The following is a 22345-nucleotide window of genomic DNA, read 5'->3' as shown; positions in this document are numbered from 1 at the left end:
GATTGACTTTAATTCTTATTTGTAAATAATGAACTTCGAGTCAGTCACTGCTGAACGTACACAGACATTAAATCAATGCAACAGATAAGCAACTACAAAAACCACAAAGAAAGAAAAGCAGACTCTGCTGGACAGAAGCAGAGATTAAATTGCTTGAGAAAGAACCTGCTCTATAAAGCACAACCCAGTTCACCTAAAAAACGCACCCTCAGTGGAGTCGTGAGCTGCTTTGCTTTTGAACTCAAACCAAATTCTGTTTGCACTGTACCTCAGTCTGAGAAAGGAAGGGACAGGCGAACCTGGGCAGGTTGCCACTGGACTCAAACTGGCTTCTTATGTGGTACTGGCCTGGACCTGGAACTCCCTGATAGGGAAACACAGACAGAGGGAAATATACAGCAAATCATACTTGTATTTGTATGCAGTTACATGCCTTGGAAATATTCATGTCTGTGGTGTCATTTAGAAGATTAGAAATGAACTGAGATGAAAGAGGAGAAAAGGGAAGAGAGTTTCTTTGATTTCTCTCTGTTCTAGAGATAAATGAAGGGATCAGGGAGGTGGAGGAGTGGAGGCAAAGACTATTATGATAATGAACCAAATGAAAGACACAGCATTGAAAAATTAAGTAATGCAAAGAGATGTGTGAGCAAATGGTTGAAACATGCAGAAAAGGCACAGACCATTTTCCTTCTCTTGTCTGCAATTAGGACATGTAACAGACACAGACTGGAAGAAACACACACATGTGGTCTTTTCATCGTCATGGAACACTTATTACATGTGACAAATCAAGGCGACCGCACAATGGTGCAGTCTGCACTAATAACTGTAACTAGCAAATCAGCTAACACCACCAGACGTCACAGTTAACAAGAGATGCTGACGGAGAGAGGTAAACACAATCACACACACACACACACACACACACACACATACCCACACATTCCCTGGTGCAGAGTCAGGAATTTTTTCTATCTGTTGTAAAGGTTGCGAGGTTGCTGCGCTGGAGGTGTTTTAACGAAGTCTGCAGTAAAACAGCATGGATTCCTGTGGAGAGCTTTAACAGCTACACCCAATCTGCACATGCCATCCCCCTTCCTTACAGGACACTGAGGAAAATCACTATTCGTGAACATTACCCACAGTGTCATCTTTCCTGGCCTTAACCTGATATGTCACCTTTTTAAACATGATCTCCAGAAAAGGTCCAGACAGTTGGGTCGCAGCAGGAGATTGTCCAGGTCCCACGCAAGAAACAGGACATGACACATGGAGTCCGTTGTGGGAATCACATGGTTTTAGTTTACAAGAGGCAATTATGTGGACTGAGTATGTAAAATGATCTTTGGTATTTAGATTTTCAGGACAGCTTTTTATTCTTTATAGTCTTTTTGTAATATTTCTGTTGATTTTCTCTGTTGGTTTTTTGTGTATTTAGACATTGGCAAACATCATAACACAAGCTTAACACTTACATGACATTTATTTAACTAACCATACAAATATGGCATGAGTACGATCAATTGAAATGAGCATATTTCACAGTCTCTCTGTCTCTGTTGTTGGAGTGTTAGAATGTTTTCTCCTATAGGAGCAGTAATGGTTCCAAAAAGCAGGGTCGCGTCAGGCAATTCTCCGTCTGTTTGGCTTTTGAATGCAGAGACACACACGATACGTGTTTGTTAAAGTGATTTGCTCAGTCGACGCCCGCGCCACCTCAAAATGCCACGACACCAGCAGCCCTAAACCATTAGAAGCAGACTGGCTGCTGATCTCTAGGAAGTGAAGGTGTTTGTCCTGAGTGTCCCCGACGTGGGTAATGACCCATCTGGCCAGTGTGTGTATATGTGTGTGTGTGAACATGTGAGCAGAGGTGTCAGAAACTAATGATGATGGATGGAGGTGTAGCTATCACGATAGGGGGTCCAAGTACAGCATGGTGTAAACACACAAGTGTACAATGATGGCAAAGTTGTTGATCCAAAGTCAGCGGACGAATTTCAGTATAAAATACTTGAGCAGTTATCAACAGAGGTAGAACAGAGCTGTCGGGTATAATGAACTATAAAGTAAATGAGCTACAATCCGAACTAGAGGCGAGACGGTAGAGCAAATGTTCAGAGAGGACGAGCAGACAGAGAGGTGCAGGTGCAGGGACTTGACAGCAGGGATCTGTTCACCTCTCTCTCCGCAAATCCAGTCCCCGCCTCTTCCCCACCATCTCTACCCCACCATCCAGAAAAACAAGGCATCACAAAGCATTACTCTGCCAGCACACTCAAGTTCATATGCAGGTGAGTAACTCCCCTCCACTCAACCAGCTCAGGTGCGTGTGCGTGCGCATGTGCGTGGGTGAGAGCGTGCAGGCATGTGTGTGTATGTGTGTGTTCAAAGCTTATGTTCTACTGCCCCCTATCGACCACAGATAGCACCAGAGTCATAGAGGGAGGGGGAATGAATCGTTTCATGTTTAATCAACCACTTGAATGAATCCAGAACGAAGCTAAAGAAACATCACATTATGACTCGTTCTCAATTTGGAGCTTTCAAATCCGATTGTGTAGAGAATCAGTCTGAGTCAAAGAGCAGTGAAGTGGGGACGAGCAGTTTAACTGCATACAAATATCCACTGGATATTGGCTATTGCCTGAAGTTACTGAAACACGTCGGACATCAAAATATAATTGAGAACGCTTTGGTGTAATTACAACAACATTATATAATATGATAAAACTGGTGTTGAAATAACTGTATGGGTCTAAGTCATGTAAGTAATCTATAATTTATTATGTTGTGGTGATGGCTTTCTGTGTCCTTTAAATTAAGTATTACATACAAAAGACACAATTATCTGTAATAAGTTTATTTTTTTACAACAGACTATATAAACTTTTCTCTGGGAGATTATTTATATGACTCAGTCTCCCCCCACTGGTTGATAATTTAAGTTTCCTGCCTCTCTCAGCAGCTATTATTTAGTGGGTGGTTAAAACAGTAGGTAGAATCCTCTTGGCTGAGCTGCCTGTCACTTTGACTCATGAAATGAGACGTTACCAACAAACACACAAGGTAGGTTGTCCAAATAAATGGCATTAACTCGGACACACACTGATGAATGCTGTGTTTCATGATGTGTATTAAAGCAAGGTATGGAAGAACAAACATTATCGTCTATCTAATAGGTTTTACTAATATTTACCAGATATTCTCAATTCTCTAGCCTCAGGGGAATTTCTGCTATGGCCGTTATTGGGATGAGCAGTATTGTGTTTATTTGTGCTACTATTCAAAATTATGAATTTTATTTTAACAACTGATTTAATGACTATATAGCTTTTTTTAGACATGCATTGAGCAGTGGACATTTTCCTGAAAGTTTGCTTAGTTTGTCAGTTCCTCTGCCATTTTACCTTTTTAGTTGCCTCCTGCCTCCTGCATCTGCCCAGGCTTCACCTTAAAGTTCCAGGCATTTTCCTGTTATTATGAAAGCTTCTGACTTGAACAATCTTCTGCTGCGTTCCTCATATGTGAAACATCTTAAAGGTTCAGTTTGTAAAATTTAGGGGAAAGGGATTCATTGCCAGACATTGAATATAAATAATCCTATTGAAGTTGTCACTAGTGTGTTTCATCTAACTTGTACCAATTTTTGTTTTCTTGAACCTAAGATGGACCCTTTACATTTAAATTCTTTATATTTACATCAGGAGTTCTTCCTCTCTACAGAGGCCGCCATGTTTTTTACAGTAGCCCAAATTGGACAAACTAAACACCTTTTGAGTTTTTATTACAAATGAAGGCTACTACTGGTTCTCTTTCATGTTTGGAAGGGGAGGATGAGGTGAGGGGCACTCAGCTGCAACATGAAACTTCACCACTAGAGGTCACTAAATTCTAAACACTGCACCTTTAAGTCTTTCAGCTCATTCTTTTGGTTTTACAACTCTGATAAACCAGCTGTACACAAACCAAACAAACACCAACAACCACCTGATGAATAACAATAGCATTAAGCAACTAGAGAGCAACTTGTTTTCCCTCAAGAGTTGGTTGAGCCCTAAAAGGGATGGTCAAGGGTTCTGCGTCAGACTGACACTGAGCCCACTCCAAGCTTTTATCTCCTAGACATATCATTTCTTCAAACCCAGCACCGTATGAATACAAACTCACTCTCACCTTCTTTTCCTCTTGCTTGGGCACCAGCTCGTGGTAGCGAGGGATGTTAAGCTCAGCTCTGCCTTTCTGTTCCTTTTGAAGGTTCGTATTTTCATATTGTGTTTCTGGGACTCTGAGAGACACAGTGACAATGGCTGAGAAAAGACGATACAGACAAACAACTTGGGGAGATAACAAAATATATAAAGGGGGCAAAGATGAGTGTTTAGAAAATCATAGATAAGAAACAGGGAGGGAGAGAGAGAGCACGAGACAGATTTGATGGAAAAGTAAACAGGAAGAAAAAAAGGTAGATGGAAGTAGAGGATAAGAAGGAAGGAGAAGAGAGAGAAGGAATGAATAGAGTAACAAGAGAAGAGAACAGGTTGAAATGGGAATAAAGATGGAATTTAAAATCATTTTCTTCAATGATTCCTGTTATGTCCATTTCATTCAATTAAATATACAGTTCATATCCCAGGACTCTTATGAGGACACACACATTTTTCACATGCTGTTGTTATATAATGCTTGATGCTCACATCTCTGGGTAATATTGTCCTGGACCTGGTCCCACCTCCGCCGTCACTTCGCCTCTCTTCCCCGTCATGCTGCCAAAGTGGCATCCTTTATATTTCTGTGCCGAGCTCTTCTCTGACTGTAGAAGATAAAGACAGAGAGAACAAAGATGCGAGAAGAAGGGAGAGAATGAAATTACAAGATGATAAATGGGTGGATAAGACACTTTTCTGGTTCTTCTTCCATTTGGGTCTCGAGATGTTGGGGCTGAAATGAAACGTGAAGTTCAGCCAAATGTCAGGGATCTAGGGGAGACCCTCCGTCCTTTCTTATCTTCCTGAGTTTTACGGCCTGCTTCTTTCTGCCTCCAGCTGCGGCTTAACAACTGAGAGCAGCTGCATCTGGAAATGAGCTGGCCAACTGTCGCCAAAAAAACATTTTAGAGACCCTGTTTACAAGAGTTTCTAAAAACTATATTGCAGAGTGTGACAATAAAGCAAGATTGGGTCAAAACCCGGTGCCGGCTGCAGCGTGTCCGTTCAAAATGCAAAACCGATGATGTTTAAAACTGTGAGGGAACCACCGTATGCTAATTACAATATTTGGCATTTGACGTCATGGTGGTGTATTTGCATTCTGCCTGGTGTCATCTGGTGTCTGCCCATTTGTGTGGAATGAATGTAACAACCAGAGCTATTACAACTCGGCCTGAGGGGGGACATGAGTGTGTTATCTACAATTCAGAGCAATTCATCAAACAGCTGTCGACATGTTGTATTTTTTTGTTTCGTAAGTCGGGGATCCCCAAATTTTTCTTGTAAATTAAGATACTAAGTAAACATTGACTATCTGTTTGTGTTTTAGTTAGAGTGAAGGGATCACTATCATCTTTAGACCCTGATCATAACTTTTCCTATTTGTCCGAAATAGTAGTTTTTAAAATAACAACAGACAACTTCTGGGAAAAAGCAGGGAAAGTCTTTTGGCTCCAGCCTCTGGGGATCATGACTGAACTCATGAACACTGCCACACCCCCCGGAGCCATGCTGGTAACCTGACTGAAACAGCAAGGAGAGGTCAAAATGGAATGTGCTGAAAGAATGTGTCACACCAGCAATGACTACTATTACAATTAATAGAAGTGTGATACATAAAGAAAACCTGGCACTGGAGTTTGTAACTGTGGGAGATTTGGGATTTGTTCAAGGCCAGAGTTAAGTATTAGCTGTCAGTTTATGAGCGATGAGATATTTAAATTCCGCCAAAATTAAATGTTATTACATCATTTTTATAGTTTGCGTTAAACATAAGTAGGACGAGTACGAAATTTTCATTGGGTGCTTCTACTTAACAGTTTGGTTCGGAGGTCCGCGGCTTGTTCCTCATTCCTGCATTCAAATGACAGACAGACTTGGAAAAACAGCTCTTCTCTTTTCTAACTTTTGCCTTGACCCCACTGCCCTGTGAGGCAGGTTCTGGGACGACTGGCAGGGAATCTCAAAAGCTTTCTGACTCCATATGGTGTCTGTCTTCTTAACTCAACTTCAACAGTGACTGGAGGGCGAGATCTGAGGCTCTGTCCCGTGATCCTTCAATGCAGGGGATAGAAAACAAGGAGGTTCAGATGTGCCGACACTCAGATGAGCACTGTAATGGTATCGCAGCTGGCTTTGAGTTTAAAGCCGCAAATTGCCTATTTATGTCAAGGAGAGCTTTTAAAAGGAAAAAACAAAAGCACAGCGAGTGGGTACAAACATATTAATTCAGCCTTGATGAAAATGGAATCGTGGGTTATTTATCATACAAATTAGAACGAGCAGATATAAAAGTTTTGTTTCGGTAGGGTTTTGTGTGTGTGTGTGCGGGGGATCCTGTGGGCTGAAACTGTTTGTGTTGATATACACAAACAGATACACAACACAGCATGGGTTTGAATCTGAATGAGGTTCTGTAGAGGACAACTTCTTCCCACATTCCTGTTCACATCTGACAACTTCAAACCAAGTTCTCTGTAAGATACTGGATTTCTGTGGCCGGTCTAGTACTGAGTTTTTCATATAGACGATTATAAAAAAATGACTATTGAACAACAATCTGGCAATGGAAATCTTTTTTGCCATTTCTTCTGTGCTAACACTCTCTGTTCCACATAAACATCTGGCCAGCTGTGTTATGATAAGCTGCCAAATCTAATACTTCCATCTGAGCAAACAAAATAATACATCTCATGTTGAAACTGTGTCTAATTTCTGCAAAGTGCTTTTATTATGCACTCAAATTGTTCACAGCCATCATATGTGTTTGTGTTATTAGCCTGTCTCTACCTAAGTAGAACATGATCGTAATGGATTTTTTTTGGTGTGGGGTGTTGTCCATACCAACACAAATATAATCAACACAAAAAAACAAAATCATTTGTAAAGAATCCCCTTATGACAAAGAAATGTAATTGAGGCTAATTGTGTTACAGTTTGACTATTGACTTTTATTCCAAATTACTGAAATTAAAAATACAAAACACAAATACAAGCAAATATAATTGAACTTGAAGTAAGAAAATGAACATGTTTTACACAAACTACAAACATAAATGCTAATTCTGCTCTGCATAGTTTATTCTGTAAAATAAAGGTTTTCATTAGGTTGGATACTCGCAAACAGAAACACCAAAACGCAGATATATTCTGCTAAGGGATAAATATCAGTCGGGCTCTAGGGCCAAGTTGTTAGTTCCAGTCGAGGCAATGATACAAACTTTGACCAGAAGTTTAAGGTCACCGGATAAAACTGATTAAAATGTTTTTTGTGTTTCTCAATAACATCCAGCCAGAAAAAACACAAAGTTATGTCCTTTTGATTTCCGTCTTATGTCTTATCATTCAAAAGGTGGCTCTGCCACTTTGAAGTTACGTTCTCAGACAACCATTTAATTCCGCCTCTCCACCCTTTTGAACTCAGTCGGAGCCCGGGGTGGGGTGGTGCGTGCAGGGGGTTGGCGGCGCTGGTGTTTGAGTTTACAGCGAGTCAGACAGGGGGCTGGAGACAGACAGAAGCGGAGGGGGAACTTTCAAAGCGAGGGAGCAACAGAAGTTGAGACGGTAAGAGAGCGCTGTGGATGGATGCCCTGCTGATAGCCCTTAATCACAGCACGCCGCCGTGGCTGTGCCGGTGTGTTGATACAACCTCGGCCAACACTCAAGGACACTGTTGACTTCCTCTGGTCATTAACAGATGAAAAATGGCTTAATTGAGAGGCAGACCAGCAGGCGTGTGCATTATTTTAAGTGAATATTGTAATACAGCTTGAAGAGTAATTACTAATGGCTCCCTTTGTTGGCGTGTAAAATGGAAATGGCATTGGTGTGCTGTGGCTCTTTCTTTTTTTTAAAGTGGAGCTGCCTTCATTAGCTATGGAAATGGGTTTTGGGCCAACTGAATGAGGTGAGGTGGGGGTTCAGTGGTGCATTAGATCTGCCTCACACTAATGGACCTCGCCTCGCGGGCAGAGTAAGTACACTCAGACACACACTCGCACAGACTAATGAAAGCACACAAGCGTGCACAAATGAGCACTTCACATTCCCTGATTGATGTACATTCAAACTTCAGCCGGGGTCTGCAACTATGTGTGTGTGTGTATGTGTGTGTGTGTGTGTGTGTCCTCACCAGTAATGGGTTGTAGTAGGCTGGCCCCAGGGTTGCATCTCTCGGAGGGGGCTGTTGCTTGAGAAGCACACCCAGGGCATCCTCCTCGTAGCCATGAGCCTGGCCCGGCGAAGGGATGGATGCAATATCTGACTGACGAACCAGCCGCAGACTTTTAGCCTGCAGCCACTGCTCAGAGAGAGGGGAAAAAACAAGATGAAGACATGTGGAGTGAGAAGAGAAGTCAGGGTCTGCGATGGAGAGGATGCCCCGGCTTACAAAGTAGCTGAGCACTGCCTAGGGCCAATTTGGAGTGAGAATGAGGGAAGGACAGAGCCAGAGAGGGAAGGATGGAGCGAGGGTAGACGGAGGATATAAAATAAAAGAGAAAAAAGGGGGAAAGGACAAAGAAAGAAGAAAGGACAGGAGTAGAAGTGTAGGAATAAGAACAATGTCTGCTGAGGGAACTGCAGTGAAGCCGTCACAGTTAGAATACCTGGTAGCTACTCCACTCACTTCCTATGTCTGGGGGTAAGGTGTGTGTCTGTGTGAGCACATGTGTGTTATCTGTGGTCTGTGGAACGCATATCTCATGAACTATTAATCTAATCGGCTTCACAATTATGAAGATTGTGTCAAACAAACCTTGAAATGGCAAACAGGGAATGTATGAAAACAGACAGCAGTGAAGTAAATTATTCAAACTTATACAAACCACACATGAACATTAATGGGGGAAAAAATGCTGTTTCATTTCATGAAAAACATCGACAGTAGCAATTTCATTGCAGATAAACCAAGTTGGATGAACGCAGAGTTTTATAACTTCACTCTCCAGCACACAATAATAAAAAAGTGACATTGTATTGTCGATCTGTTTGAGAAGGACTCACTGATGACAAGGAGTTATTCTGACAATATCTACACTAGATCAGATTTTTGCAGATGGTATAAAGGGAGAAGAGCACGAGCATAATCTCAATACATCCTCATCCTTGAAAACTTTTTTATGTTTGGTCAGGTTTCAAAAGTGTTAACTCAGAGCTTATCTGTATCCACACCACTGTTCTCGTATGTTCATATATCACATATCAATCTATGAGGTGAGCTACAGGATAAAGTACTTGGTGTGTTTCTAGGTGCTGTGTCTTAAAACTCTCAAACCCCCTCAGAAGTTATCTTTCACGCTGTACAGGCGTGAGCGTTTGAAAAAAAATGGATTTACAGCCCAGCAAGGCACTTCCATATGTAGGATTTGATGAACATTGATGATAATCCTGTCGAGGGGCCTGGACCAAAACATTGTGGCCTGACAACAAATAGAAATAGGTTGAGATGAAATTTCAGGGGTTTTACAATGAGCAGGAGTAAAATGGACACGCTGCTGTCCTCACACTGACACTGAGTAAGAACCAGAAAATCCCTGGATAGGACGCGACCTGTCTCTGCTGCTCTTACTGCTTCTGAGGAGTAAAAGAATCTGCATAGTGAGGCTAATGAGACGACTGTCACCTATGAAAAATGAACTGGAGAGAGCACCAGCCTGTGCCCGGAGCTTCAAGGCAGATATAAAGCAGCAGAAACAACTTCCCTGTCTTTCCAAATCTTGCTGATACTGAAAATACTGTCACTTTAATGAAAAAAGTCAGGCAACAGATTTTTACAAGACTCTCCCTCTGTCTGGCGTCTTCATATTTCACTCCTCATCATATCCATCATCGTAATTAAAGCGGAGTCTGTCATATATAATAAATGCTGCTGCGCTTATGAAAAGCTTTTGTGCACAATGTGAGACGATTTGGGACAAACTAGGAAGAGTCGATATAGTATTGTAACTCGCCTTTGTGTTGCTCACCGTGATTAAAGTATGTATTAGTGAACGTGGTACAGTTACAGCCAATGTCTTTAACTACGAGAGAGGGAGATGGAACTGTTTAGGCAGCTATTCCAGTCTTTTGTTTGATAAATGGAACAGATCAGCAGGGATGTCTTTATTGTGCTTTACGTGTGAAAAGGAAAGTTATTAGCTGTTGTATTGAACGACTTTTTGATCCTTTTTCATGCCTCCCTTTCTCACATCAAATTCACACACAGAAAACACACTGTTTACAAGCTAACGTAGATGAACCGCAACATAAACTTCACAAGCAAATCCATTTAAGAAAAATTCCTGTGCCCACCCATGTGCTCACCGTTTTTCTGCCAAGCTTCTCAGCCTTTCCTGCGCCGGCCGGCACGGCCCTGAGCGAGTTCCCTGAGGCAGGCAGCACATTGTAGGCCCCGGGGCCGGGGACCGCTGACACCTCCTCCTCAAAACGCTTGGAGCGGTTCTGAAGACTTCGGCCACCGTGGACATTTAGCTGCAAGGATGAGGATTTGAGAGAACGGTTTTGTTAACTGCATGCAAACATTATCTTACAACTTGCTCTCATCTCCTGCCTTCCTACAAAGACAATTCGACATTTTGAACATTTTATTGCCAATATTAGAATTATACTTCTTTCCGATGGCTTTTGGAAAATCAAATGAATTCTTCTGCAAACAATTTCCTAACAAAACCTTGCTTGCAGCTTCTCAGTGGGTATTTTATGCTGTAAAGTGTCAAAGGAAATAACCTACAACACCACCATCTATCAGCACTTCTTGAAAGCACTGTGACATAAATATTTCATGACTTCAGACAAATCTGCTCGTGCTTTCATGACCCTCAGGTGCGACCGAGCTCCACCTCCACCCACTCCGTCTCTCCTGGGTACGGTCAGGTCTCGACTTACTCTCTTGTAAAAGGGTTGTGTCTGACCTACAGGTACCTTGACGGGTGAGGAGTCATATTGTCCGGGTCCTGGCACCTTCTCAGTGGGGCTGAATGCTGATTGTCTGTTGGTCAAGGACAGGAAAGGAGCATAGCCATCTGCAATACAGAAAAGGAACGTTACCTCACTCACAACCGGCATTTACAAAACCGTTGAGAGATTAATGATGCGTATGTCATGTTTCTTGTTATTTACTATTATTTGCCTTTTCTGCTTTTAATCCCACGTTAAGTGTCTTTGAGCATTGTTTAAAGCGCTATTTAGATACAATGTGTATTATTATCATTTGCAAGAACAGCAAATATGTGATACATGTTGTGACAAATATATATTTATATCTTGTATTTGTTTATTCAACCACTTTAATGTGCTTGTTTGTGTGAAGGAACACAAAATGACACAAAAATGCTTTATTTATGAAGCACTTTTTAAAAAATGTTACAAAGATAAACAAGACCAGACAGATAAAATGAGAATAAAACAATTGAACATGAGCAGCTACTTCTGTATATAAATATATATATATATATATATATATATATATATATATATATATTCATACAAGCTAAGAATATGAAGTTTTATAGATCCTCATAGTTTAAAAGGTCTCCACATCATCAAAATGTTATATTGTATGTATATGTGGATATCAATGTGTGTGTACATACATGTACATACACACGTATATTCTGTATACATACATATATACAGAATATACATATATACATAGTATGTACAGATACCTTAAATGTATATGTTCAACTTTGTAACCTCCTTCATGATAAATATAAAAGGATAAAAAGATAAAGTGTGGTCACACAGTTCGCGTAGCACTTTAATATAAAACAAGCCACGTTTATTATTGATCATATATGTAGATATAGAAGCAGCAGAACTTGTCCGTATAGAATGAGACCCTCGTGTCCTACCTGACGTTCTGGGACTCCAGGTGACATCGTACGACCCGGGCCCGACTGTGGCTGAGGAGCCGCCTGGTGTCGTGGAGGTCAGTCGGGGGGCTCGTCCATACATGTTTAACTTCCTGTCTTAAAAACCAACATGTAGCTGAACTAAAATCCTCCTCACAAACATGGTAGAATCGGTCCAGAGTTTACAAACATGTTTACAAACATGTTTACAAACATTCCTCCACTTCACTCGCACTCCTGTCTGCTCTCTGCCTGCGTCGTTGCCTGGATACCGGATACAGTTGCGCACAGAAAACACAGGAGAAGGAAGAGAGTGTAACTAGGCAACCACACTCACCTACTGTCTCATCACGTGACGTTTTCAAAACTTGTATCACAGGTTAGCTACCATCACACATACGGAAGAGACGTGGGTGACACTGCAAATACTTAAAATGTATTTAGGCAAGTGCAACACACACACAAACACACATGTTTTTACTTCATAGTTTAATAGCATGTATATATATATATATCAAATGTGTATGTGGATAGTCACATACTAATACTATAATAATATACTGTGTTAGCTAATGCATCTATATTTAATATTTATTATTTTGAGTGGATCCGTCCAATGAATAGTCTAACACTTTTCTAACAGTTGTTGAGGTGCAGGCATGGTCCAATCCTACCATCTAGTGGGTGTATGGAATGTGACAGATGCTCCTCAACCCATGCATTCACTGTTTTATTGAACTGGGCCAAAAGGGTTCTTACAACGTATTGCACAATCCCTCCACTGGTGCTTATAGTATTTTACATATTTAAATTGAGTTTCCTATTTTTATATATTTTTAAACACTTATACTTGCACAACTACACCACAGCAAAATGTCTTGTATGCTTGGCAATAAAATAAAACCTGATTCTGATTGACAGAGATAAACCTCTGGATCCTCACGTTCCTGTGATTTGATGAATGATTTCAGTAACTTGCTTGTTTCTGTATCAACAACAACCCTCTGTATTCAGCCTTTAGTCTCATCTCCTCTTGTCCTTATTTACATGTCCTCCCTACTTCCTCCTGCTACTATTATACAAGGTTGTTAAATTGTGATTAATGAGAGCTCAGCGGAATAAACTCAGGTGACGAGTGGCTCTTTGGAGAAAAAGTGAAGTTTATCTTTATTTAAACTTCCTGCACATTGGTATTTGATTTAATTTGACAAAATGGTGTTAATTCCGAAGAGTGACACCAGGGAGAAAAGGGACACTACTTACTACTGACCGGTGGGGGGCAGCAGCGAGCTTCACATGAGCCTCACCCGCATGACATTCATGCGAAGAGGAGTGGTGCATTCAAAGATAATCGAAAAATTCTAGATAAAGAGTAAATGGAATGGAACAAGGTTTTTTGATGATATAAAGACTTGGATGATACCCGAGTTTAAACGTGTAGCGGCAACAATCTGTACACTTTCAGTCAAAAGAAATTATCACTGTATTTTGCAAATAAATCAACAACTACACAAATCATGATAAATTGTGATATTCAATTGATTGTTCTGATATTATGCAGGGTAAATGGAATTTGTCACATTGGAATTTTAACATGGGATCAATTTCTTAACTTGATTACACATTAAGTTCTGTGATCATTGCTCCAATCAGTCATTTAAAGGTTCATTGTGTAGAATTGTGTGATGAAGTCGCATGTGACAGCTGAGTAATGCTCACCTCAAATTCCCATACCAAACATGACAGAGAACCTGTGGTAGTTGTCATAAAAACTCACAAGGTGTTTAGTTTGTCCAGTTTGGGCTACTGTAAAAAAACATGGCGACCTCCGTAGACAGGACTCACTCCTGAATATTTAAATATAAAAGGGCCCATTCTAGGGTGAACAAAACATTTGTACAACTAAGATGAAACACACTAGTTAAACAACTACTGTACAAACCATTTAGAATTATTTTATATTCAATATCTGCAAATAGATCCCCTTCGACCAAATCTTACACAATAAACCTTTAATGAGTATATCTGTAACCTGATTGATTTACACAGTTTACATTCTTGAGAGCGGCGCTTCAGAGGCATGTTTGATGTGTGTAACTGTTTGATCGGCCTTTTGTTAAACAATCAGACAAACAAACAAGCACAATCTCATCCACAGTCACACCCACGAGCCAACACGGGGACACGGGAGCTCGAGTTTCCGCGGTGTCCGTGAAGTCAACACGGTCTCTCTTCCACCATCACAGCCAGTGTGTGTGTCATCCTCCACCTCCGGGCAGCTTCCTCCCCGCGTACCCTCCGTCCACCCGACTCGTTCTCACACCAGCCCGTCGCTCGACACCTGCGGCTCCTCGGCGCCATGAAGGGAATCCGCTTCCTCGTTGTATTCCTGGTGCTTTCCGCCTCTCTGCTGTGCAGCACGGGCGAGGCGGCCCGGAGTCGGACCAGCAACCAGAACAGCTTCCGCCGGGCGGCGAACGGCATCTACCAGACCCTGAGCAGCGTGTTCGGAGAGGAGAACATCAGGGGGCTGTACAAGGTCAGTGCGGGATGCGGGGGCAGCAGCGGCCGAGTGGGATCCAGGAGCACCCGGGGAGGGGGGGCTTCACTGGGGGCTGAACAGGAAACAAGCGCGCCCGGGCCTGGCTGTACAATTTCACGGTTGCCATTTTGAAAAATTAGCCCGTTATCCAATCTTTGATCCGGCTACAGAGGGTGTCAGGTGACGCGAGTTTACCGGAAGCATGAATGTGAGGTGTTGAACTGGGGTTTAGTTCCATGTGCATCAGGGAGGAGGCTCGCCTCTTACATTGTTCTCTATCTATCGAGTGGTGCCACCTCACTCACGTTAGCTCCAATGAATCCAGATTGTAACATAACATCGACTGCTTATTCCAGATCAGTTCCTGTTAAAGTCAAACATGAGCCCACGTGTGATCTCAGTGGTTCGGCTGCACTTCCTCAAGTTGTTACATCTAACGTAACTTCCTCCCGCCGAAACAAAAAAGTGACAGTTGATCCTTGGCTGGACACGTGATGAGACTTTGTTTCCTGCTCCATTGATTGAATATAAAGTCCGTTTATGCAAACACAGTGAGGAGGTATAACATATAATACACGGAGGCACATTCAAATACAAAACATTTAATATTTGTTATGTGTGGGGCTTTAATTTAGCTGGAACAACACGTGTGCATTCGCCATCCTCTTACTTTCACTAGGTTTGTTTCTGTGACAGTGTTGTGAATCATTCTAATGTACTGTGTATATACAACAGATCTATAATAAACTTTTATCGGGATGATTATAAAATCATAGCCTTAATCCTTCATTTCTTTCTTTCTATAGTTTTTCTCCAAAGCAACGGAGCGGTTTGTCCATGGAGTCGACTCTTTTCTGGACACCATCTGGAAGATCTGGTCAGATCTGCTGGATGTGATGGGAATCGACTGTAAGGCGTTATATTCATTCATAACAGTTCTTTTTCACAAAAGTTGTTTTCACTTATTAACTTGTTTTTTTAACTTCCTGTCGTCTCTCTCTTTCCTCTGCAGCCTCGAACCTCAGCCACTACTTCAGCGTCACATCTCTCACCAACTCCCCGGCACGCGCCCTGCTCCTGGTGGCTGCTGTGCTCGTGGCCTACTGGTTCCTCTCCATGTTCCTGGGGGGTTTCTTCTACCTGCTGCACGCCGTGTTCGGACGCTTTTTCTGGCTGGCTCGCGTCACGCTCTTCGCCCTGTCCTGCCTCTACATCCTGCAGAAGTTTGAGGGCGACCCGGAGCGCGCCGTGCTGCCGCTGTGCTTCATCATGGCGGTGTACTTCATGACGGGGCCCGTGGGGGCGTACTGGCGTCGGGGGGGCGGGGCAGGTTCACTGGAAGAGAAGATTGACCACTTGGACACTCAGATCCGGCTCCTCAACATCAGGCTGACCCGTGTGATCGACAGCCTGGAACGCACTGCGGATCAGTAGACTCAGGCGGTGGGGCAGATGGGGGGGGGGTTATTGTAATAATGCCTGCGGACATCTCCAGCAACACAACTTCTGGGTATTTACGTCTCTATTGTCAGAAGGGGGACGAAAACTAAAACCGTATTTAAAAGGCATGAGTTGATTTTAGTAGCAAAAAGCCCAAAAACATCCTCAGAGGTGTGGACAGGTAACCCGGATCTTACTCAAATCAAACAAACAAGTTTTTTATTTGGTCTTTTTGGAAGCTTCCAAATGTGTCAGCTTCATCGATTATCTGAGAAATGTACATGCTTTTCTCATGTCTGCCCTAATTCCAAACCTCTGCTCCTTTAAAGTAACTTCAGAGGGTGAGAATAAGCATATCTTATGTATTATGTATCCTTGTGAATAACCTGGAGTTTACAATTCTTACATGGGCTCATCCACAAAAATGTTTGAAAGTACTGATGTAGGAGAGGGGCTGGGTGTGTGATGCAGGGGACGCATACAAAACCTGTATTTATGATGTGTAAAAAATCCTCAAGGTGGTGGATAGTTGTCCATAGTAAGATTTATTTATTCCATTTCCATGTAGATTGTTGGAATCATGTAGATGTAGTCTGTTTCATGAAGTCACAGTTGTGTAGTGACAGTAGTTGACATCAGGACCTCCTTTTCTTGTATGAATGGGACGACCTACGCGTGCAAGTGTGTGTGTCAAGCTTGTGAAATGGGAAAGCACTGTATCAATGAATAGCCATCAGACTGGGAGAGATGCAGACCGACAGCAATATCTCAGGGACTCAACCAACACATAGATTTGGAAATGAGACCAAGTTTATTAAAATCATGTCTTCGTCTCATTGAGTCACGGGACAGTTTTTTCACACGGTTTCAAATCTGTCTCGGTATTTTAACGATGCTTGTGTTTTTGCAGCTCGCTGATATTGTAAAGTTTGATTTATATCTGAGGTCAAGACCAAGTCGAGTTTTTCATTCATCATTTCAGTACTGGCATAGATCTACTGTACTGCAGTTCTAACATTTAAATAGGGAAGTAGCATTTTTTTATATATAATGTGTGAATCCACAATCAGATTATCCATAGAAGTTGTCTAGAAAAAAGTATTTGAGTTTCTTCACACTGGCTTGAAATGAAATTCATCTTGTAGGATTGGATTCTTAGTCGGGATCAATTTCGTAACTTGATTACAGATTGATGTCTAACGTATTTGATATGTGGGCAAAACTCCACTTGACCCTGCTGTAGAAGTAATGTACTTTATTCTATATAAATCATGATATCGCTCATATATGATAATTTCTCCTATTAACAATTTAATGATTTACACAGTATATCATTGTTAAAAACTGTTTGAGCCATGCGTCTGGTGTGTGTTAGTGTAGTCTTCGTTTTAGCTTGATGGGCCTTTTTTATAAATCCTACATCTGCCGTTATTTTTGATATTTCTCATCCTGCATTTTCCTAAGAGACTGTACCCTGTTTTTTTATATTGTTTTGCTCTTCATCCACCATCTCTTATCATCTTCATCCTTATTCCCTCATGCACACTTTATATAAATGTATAGAATCTGCACTCTGTAAACATGTGCTTTTATACAAATGACTCTAATGCTGTGCAACTGAGGGAGAAAAACCAAAAGTTGCCCGGTGTCTCGTGACGGACTGGAGATGCACACGCGTCAGTGATGTCGCAGGATGATCTCACAGTTGCCACATTCTGTACTTTTGAAAGTATAGAAAACATATTTATACTCTCGACACTCAGATTAACAAACGCTTTATTAAATATTAGCATATGTGAGGTGCTGTGGGATTAGGATGTAAGGGTAACATCGTTCTTGGGAGATGGGGGGGGGGGGTGTTTCATCGCTGTAAAACGAGGTACAGACATGAGCTTTGGCTTTTCTCAGCATATATTTACCATACATTAGGTTTTTCATGTGTTGAATCCAACTTCTGGTTGCCATTACAATGTGGCATTAAGGTTACTTGCCATTAAGATACTTTCTTAAAAAGAGGAACATTTGAACGCATGTTATCTTACTGTGAATCAGTTGTTTGTAGTTTTTCTCATAACACAAACATGTCCAGTTGGTCCCCTGCAGTAAACCACCCCAGGTATCTCCATACTAGCCAAAGTAATCTGGGATTTTATTGCATGCTATCTTGATGCCTATAACGTTATGTTTCATGATGTAAATGTTGTGACTGCCTAGGTAGAGAGCCCTCCGGAAATGTGATTTTTGTGATGTGATGAATTAGTCGGATGTTAAATACAAGAGGGTTTTGTTTTTTTTTATTCAGTCTTTATTTTCCTGTACTGTAGCATTTGTATCGTTCAGACCAAACTCGCATGTACAAGACCGTCAGCCCTCGGAATTCTTCTCTCATTCCATCATCAGTCAAGCTGATTATTATCAAACATGTTGACTCATTTTGAAATGTGTAAACTGAATGTTGTTTTTGTTCCTACGATCTTATTTTGAAGAGGAGAACCTGACCTGAGAGAGGGGCTTGAGCCTGGTCACTTTGTAGTGTGTGGTTACGCCAACAGTCTGCAGCCAATGACCTGTGTATGTTTAACTAAGGACCCAACCTGTGATCTATGAAGGTGTTCAGCGATTATGAGTACTCGTGTGTGTTGTTGAAGGATGGTTGTACCCAGTGTTTCCAAAGGCATGGCACTAAAGTAGTGAGTCGTCAAAAAGGGGTCAGGGATTTCAATCATGTAATACTTAACCTCATCAGTATTTAGGATTTGGAGATGATATCAAAACTGTTTAAGAGACGACAAAAAGACCCAGAAAGTTCTCTCGCACAGTTTTTATTATTTCTAGCACAACAAAATATTAGTTTCTGAGACAAGAACCAGCTCGTTAACACCCAGGCCAAAGATTGAGGCTGTAACCCTCCCTTCAAACATCATGGAAGAAACTCTGAATACTTTAAGTTGCCACTAGCTCATGTATTACAACTCACTGTTATCATTCAGCACATGTTTCTTTTAGTTTCTCTCAGCTCTGGACTGAATGCTATGTTCATATATTTATTGTTTAAAGGTCATCTGAATGACTTGTACTTCTGTTAATTTAATGGACTGTATCCTACTTATTCCACTTAGCTTTTTATGTCATGCTGTGCCAATATTGTATATATGTTTCATTAATTTAAGGCAATTGTCATTTAAATTTTGTTTGGACAAGGATAGATGTTATCATTTATTCAAAAACGTTTTTAGCTTCTTTTTTTTATAAAATATCTGAATATTTCTGTACTTCAGTGATGTGGCGACCGCCAAACTGTTCTGCCTGCTGATGTCTACTTTGTGTGTGAGTCTTAATGAAAACCTGTTGATGGGTATGTGGTTTGTTTTTGTGGCAGAGGGAAAATGAGGTCCAGATTTGAATAAATTAAACAGTATGACTGAGTCTTCTGCTTTCTGAATCATTAATTACATGCAGATGGGATTTCCCTACATGGAGTTTATGTATTTTTTATATTGTGACAAAGAATGGGCATAGAAAATTATCCAAATGTGGCATCAGTCAATTAAAAGTACACCAGAGTCAGAGGGGTTCCACTGAAACCAATGTAAGATGACAGATTATATTGGTAAGGCTTGATGTTTTGTGTTCATTCAAATCTGATGGTAGTTATGTTATAAAAACAAATTCTTACTTGAAGAGAAAACCCCAAAATCGTTCACTAATTAGTGCTCTTCTGTGAAACTGGACTGCATGGGTCGGCCTTTGCTGGGGCCTTGAGTGACCATGCCACAGATTCACTGGGTATTCTATACGGTAGATACTGACCACTGTAAACAAACCCAATAATGCTACTGTTTAGGAGAAGATCTGACCCTGATAAAAGTTGTTCGTCTAGCTGATCGTCTTGTTTTTCCTGCTTCAAACAACTCAATCTCACTGAAGTTACTATTGACTCGCTGCCAAACACACACTGACCTTTGGCCGGTGCCAAAGAGATAAGACAGTGGTTTTAATCTTGTGAATGATTGGTGTAATTTACATGTATCTTTTTTTACTCTATCAGATAAATACAGCATTTATATAAAATTACAAATATGTTCAGATACTGTATATTAACAGCATATTAACTCTACAGCTGTCGCCAATTTTAAGATCTGTGCTGATAAGAACAGACAACTTAAATTCCCCCCCTCTTATTTATTGCTTAGTAAAATGTACCAAATGATGACAGATACAACGGAATCAGCTAGTGATGATTTGTGATTGTCATAAATGAAATGTGTGATCACCCTCAGTTCCCTATAGCTAGTAGAGTTCCTTACATTATAGAAAAATAATAAATCATTGAATGTGGACTCCTAAGCCCCATGACATCACAAGCGACACATCACAGTAGAGTTTTCCTATTGCAACTCTTTAGATTTCCCTCTGATCTGTGACTTGTTATTTCTATATCTCATCTACATGTAATGAAAACAATACACAGTAGATACTCAACCAGATGTTTCCTTGTGATTAACATCTGTAATAATTCGTATTAAATTTACACTTGTAGTGCCCGAGTCTTTTCACTCATGCCCTGACAATTATAGTTTCATATAGAACTGGCCAAATTCATTCACTTAAGGCTTCTTTAGCAATAGCATTCTCTTACTGAACCGTTTAGATCTGGACTTTTTTATTCTGACAGAATTCATGTTCAATACATTTAGTTCAATAGCACAGAAGACCTTGTCAAACAATATCTTCAATAACTGCTGGTTGCAGTTTTTTTATTTACACGTTGAGCAGCTTTACTTGTTTATTCAAACTGTGTTTTATCAAAAAGGGAATCACTATGGTATATTGCATAGTAATTTTCTATCTTAAATACATGTTGGATACCAGCACATCAACTATCAGCAGTTTCAGTTTACAAATATTAGAATCTGTATCCTAAAAATGATTGAGTAAAATCTACCTAAAAATAAAGTTTGTTTATACAGACCTGTGTCATATGGAGTCATTTGGCCTAACACTGGACTTCAATCTAGAGCACAAACTACTCAATAATATCGACGTGTTCCTCTTTACTAGGTTTTGGTGATAAAAACAACTTTCCACTTGATAGACAAGACTGTGAATCTGACAGCACTTATTAAATCTGATATTGGAAAAAACAAATTCTATACTATTAGTATGAAATTCTATTTGGCTTAGTAGAAGTCCTTAACACACAGCTGATACTCCTGCTGCCCAAATTTTCAACTGAAACTCTCAATACAAATCAGTACATGTGAATAAAGCATCTTGCCAGCGCCACCTAGCTGTAATAGTGTATCAACTGAGTAAATCCTGGTTCCTCTGACTTGGTCCATGAAGGCGTCAGTCCAAGCATGATGACTCTGGAGTTCACAGTCTCCAAACAGAACATGTACTGGACATGCACATGGCTCTGCTAGATAAAAGGTGGATCTTCTATAAGTCATTTTTATTCCCTCAAGTTCTTGCTGATCTCCTCTGTCATTCTTCACTGTATGGCAGTCTAATAAAGCAAATGTGTCTATAGAAATACAGTGTGTAAAATGATAGAACAAAAAAAAAAATCAGTTCTATTGCTTGCTGAGTCACTGAAAGGTCACAGGTGAGGGTTACGAGTCACACCAGGCTCTACCAGACTCTCAGAAACGTGCAACGACTTTAAGGTCGAGGCCACCAGCTCCACCTGAACCTGCTGCAGAACCCTGAGCCTGGCTTGATCCCTGGCCCACCTGAATAAGATTGATGCCGTTGCTGAAGCTGGCACACAGCAGATTGGTGGAGTCACTTGGAGCCAGGGAAACCAGTGGACCAGCACCATCCATAGACAACGTCCCTAAACAAACTGAAAAGTAGAGATGGGAGAAGGAGGGTGGGAGGAGAGTCGGTGTAAAAAAGTTCAAACCGTCTCTGCATCTGTGCCTATATGTATCTTTGCATTCATCTCTCTGTTTCTACATGTTCTCATCCATTTGGGGCTGTTACCTGCTGTGTTCTGATCCCAGATCTTGATGGAGCTGTCATGGGAGGATGTTACTACCTGAGCGGTGCCACCAGGAGGCGTAGGTAGAAAAACACAGGAGGCTGTGGTTTGAACGTGTCCTCTGTACTCCACAACCTTACAGCCAGGCTGTCGCAGGTCCCAGAGCTAATAACACAGACACAACTCCACTGAGAACAAATCATTGTGTTAGAAGTTAAAAAAATATATATCTACATAACAGTGGATACATTCACGAGGTCAACTTAGTGGATAGGTGAGTTACCTGAAATCAGATCTCATCAATATAAATATA

The 22345-nt window shown here is 41.0% G+C and overlaps 3 protein-coding genes across 5 annotated transcripts in view; 1 reads left to right on the top strand and 2 right to left on the bottom strand.

The window, feature by feature from the left end:
- stpg2 (sperm-tail PG-rich repeat containing 2) overlaps positions 1-12167 on the bottom strand; it is a 54794-nt gene extending 42627 nt beyond the window's left edge. Inside the window, exons 1-7 of the mRNA XM_053421062.1 lie at positions 12065-12167; positions 11133-11233; positions 10515-10682; positions 8344-8511; positions 4701-4816; positions 4180-4291; positions 269-364 (exon numbers count right to left, since the gene is read on the bottom strand). Coding sequence (XP_053277037.1) covers positions 269-364; positions 4180-4291; positions 4701-4816; positions 8344-8511; positions 10515-10682; positions 11133-11233; positions 12065-12167 — 864 coding nt within the window. The remainder of the gene's footprint in view (positions 1-268; positions 365-4179; positions 4292-4700; positions 4817-8343; positions 8512-10514; positions 10683-11132; positions 11234-12064) is intronic.
- A 2124-nt stretch (positions 12168-14291) lies between these two features.
- Positions 14292-19472, top strand: bri3bp (bri3 binding protein). Its single transcript, XM_053420218.1, has 3 exons — positions 14292-14603; positions 15413-15515; positions 15619-19472. Exons 1-3 carry the CDS (start codon positions 14424-14426, stop codon positions 16038-16040), a joined length of 705 nt encoding a protein of 234 aa, XP_053276193.1. The 5' UTR covers positions 14292-14423; the 3' UTR covers positions 16041-19472.
- Positions 18853-22345, bottom strand: part of wdr31 (WD repeat domain 31) — a 15820-nt gene continuing 12327 nt past the window's right edge. For all 3 annotated transcript variants that reach the window (XM_053420215.1, XM_053420216.1, XM_053420214.1), the window contains 2 exons: positions 22035-22197; positions 18853-21894 (listed from right to left, as the gene is read on the bottom strand). In XM_053420215.1, the coding sequence (XP_053276190.1) occupies positions 21692-21894; positions 22035-22197 (366 nt within the window). In that variant the 3' untranslated portion in view covers positions 18853-21691. The remainder of the gene's footprint in view (positions 21895-22034; positions 22198-22345) is intronic.

This window comes from Pleuronectes platessa, chromosome 4 (assembly GCF_947347685.1).
Source record: "Pleuronectes platessa chromosome 4, fPlePla1.1, whole genome shotgun sequence".
In the NCBI taxonomy this organism is placed as follows: Eukaryota; Metazoa; Chordata; class Actinopteri; order Pleuronectiformes; family Pleuronectidae; genus Pleuronectes; species Pleuronectes platessa.
The sequence above is the reverse complement of the archived record's forward strand: the minus strand, read 5'-3'. Positions and strand labels throughout refer to the sequence as shown.

Excerpts from the sequence above, each read along its gene's own strand:
- bri3bp (XM_053420218.1), top strand. The coding sequence starts at position 14,424 with ATGAAGGGAATCCGCTTCCTCGTTGTATTCCTGGTGCTTTCCGCCTCT. Across the intron at positions 14,604-15,412 it reads ACATCAGGGGGCTGTACAAG|TTTTTCTCCAAAGCAACGGA; the intron begins GTCAGTGCGGGA and ends TTCTTTCTATAG. Across the intron at positions 15,516-15,618 it reads GGATGTGATGGGAATCGACT|CCTCGAACCTCAGCCACTAC; the intron begins GTAAGGCGTTAT and ends TTTCCTCTGCAG.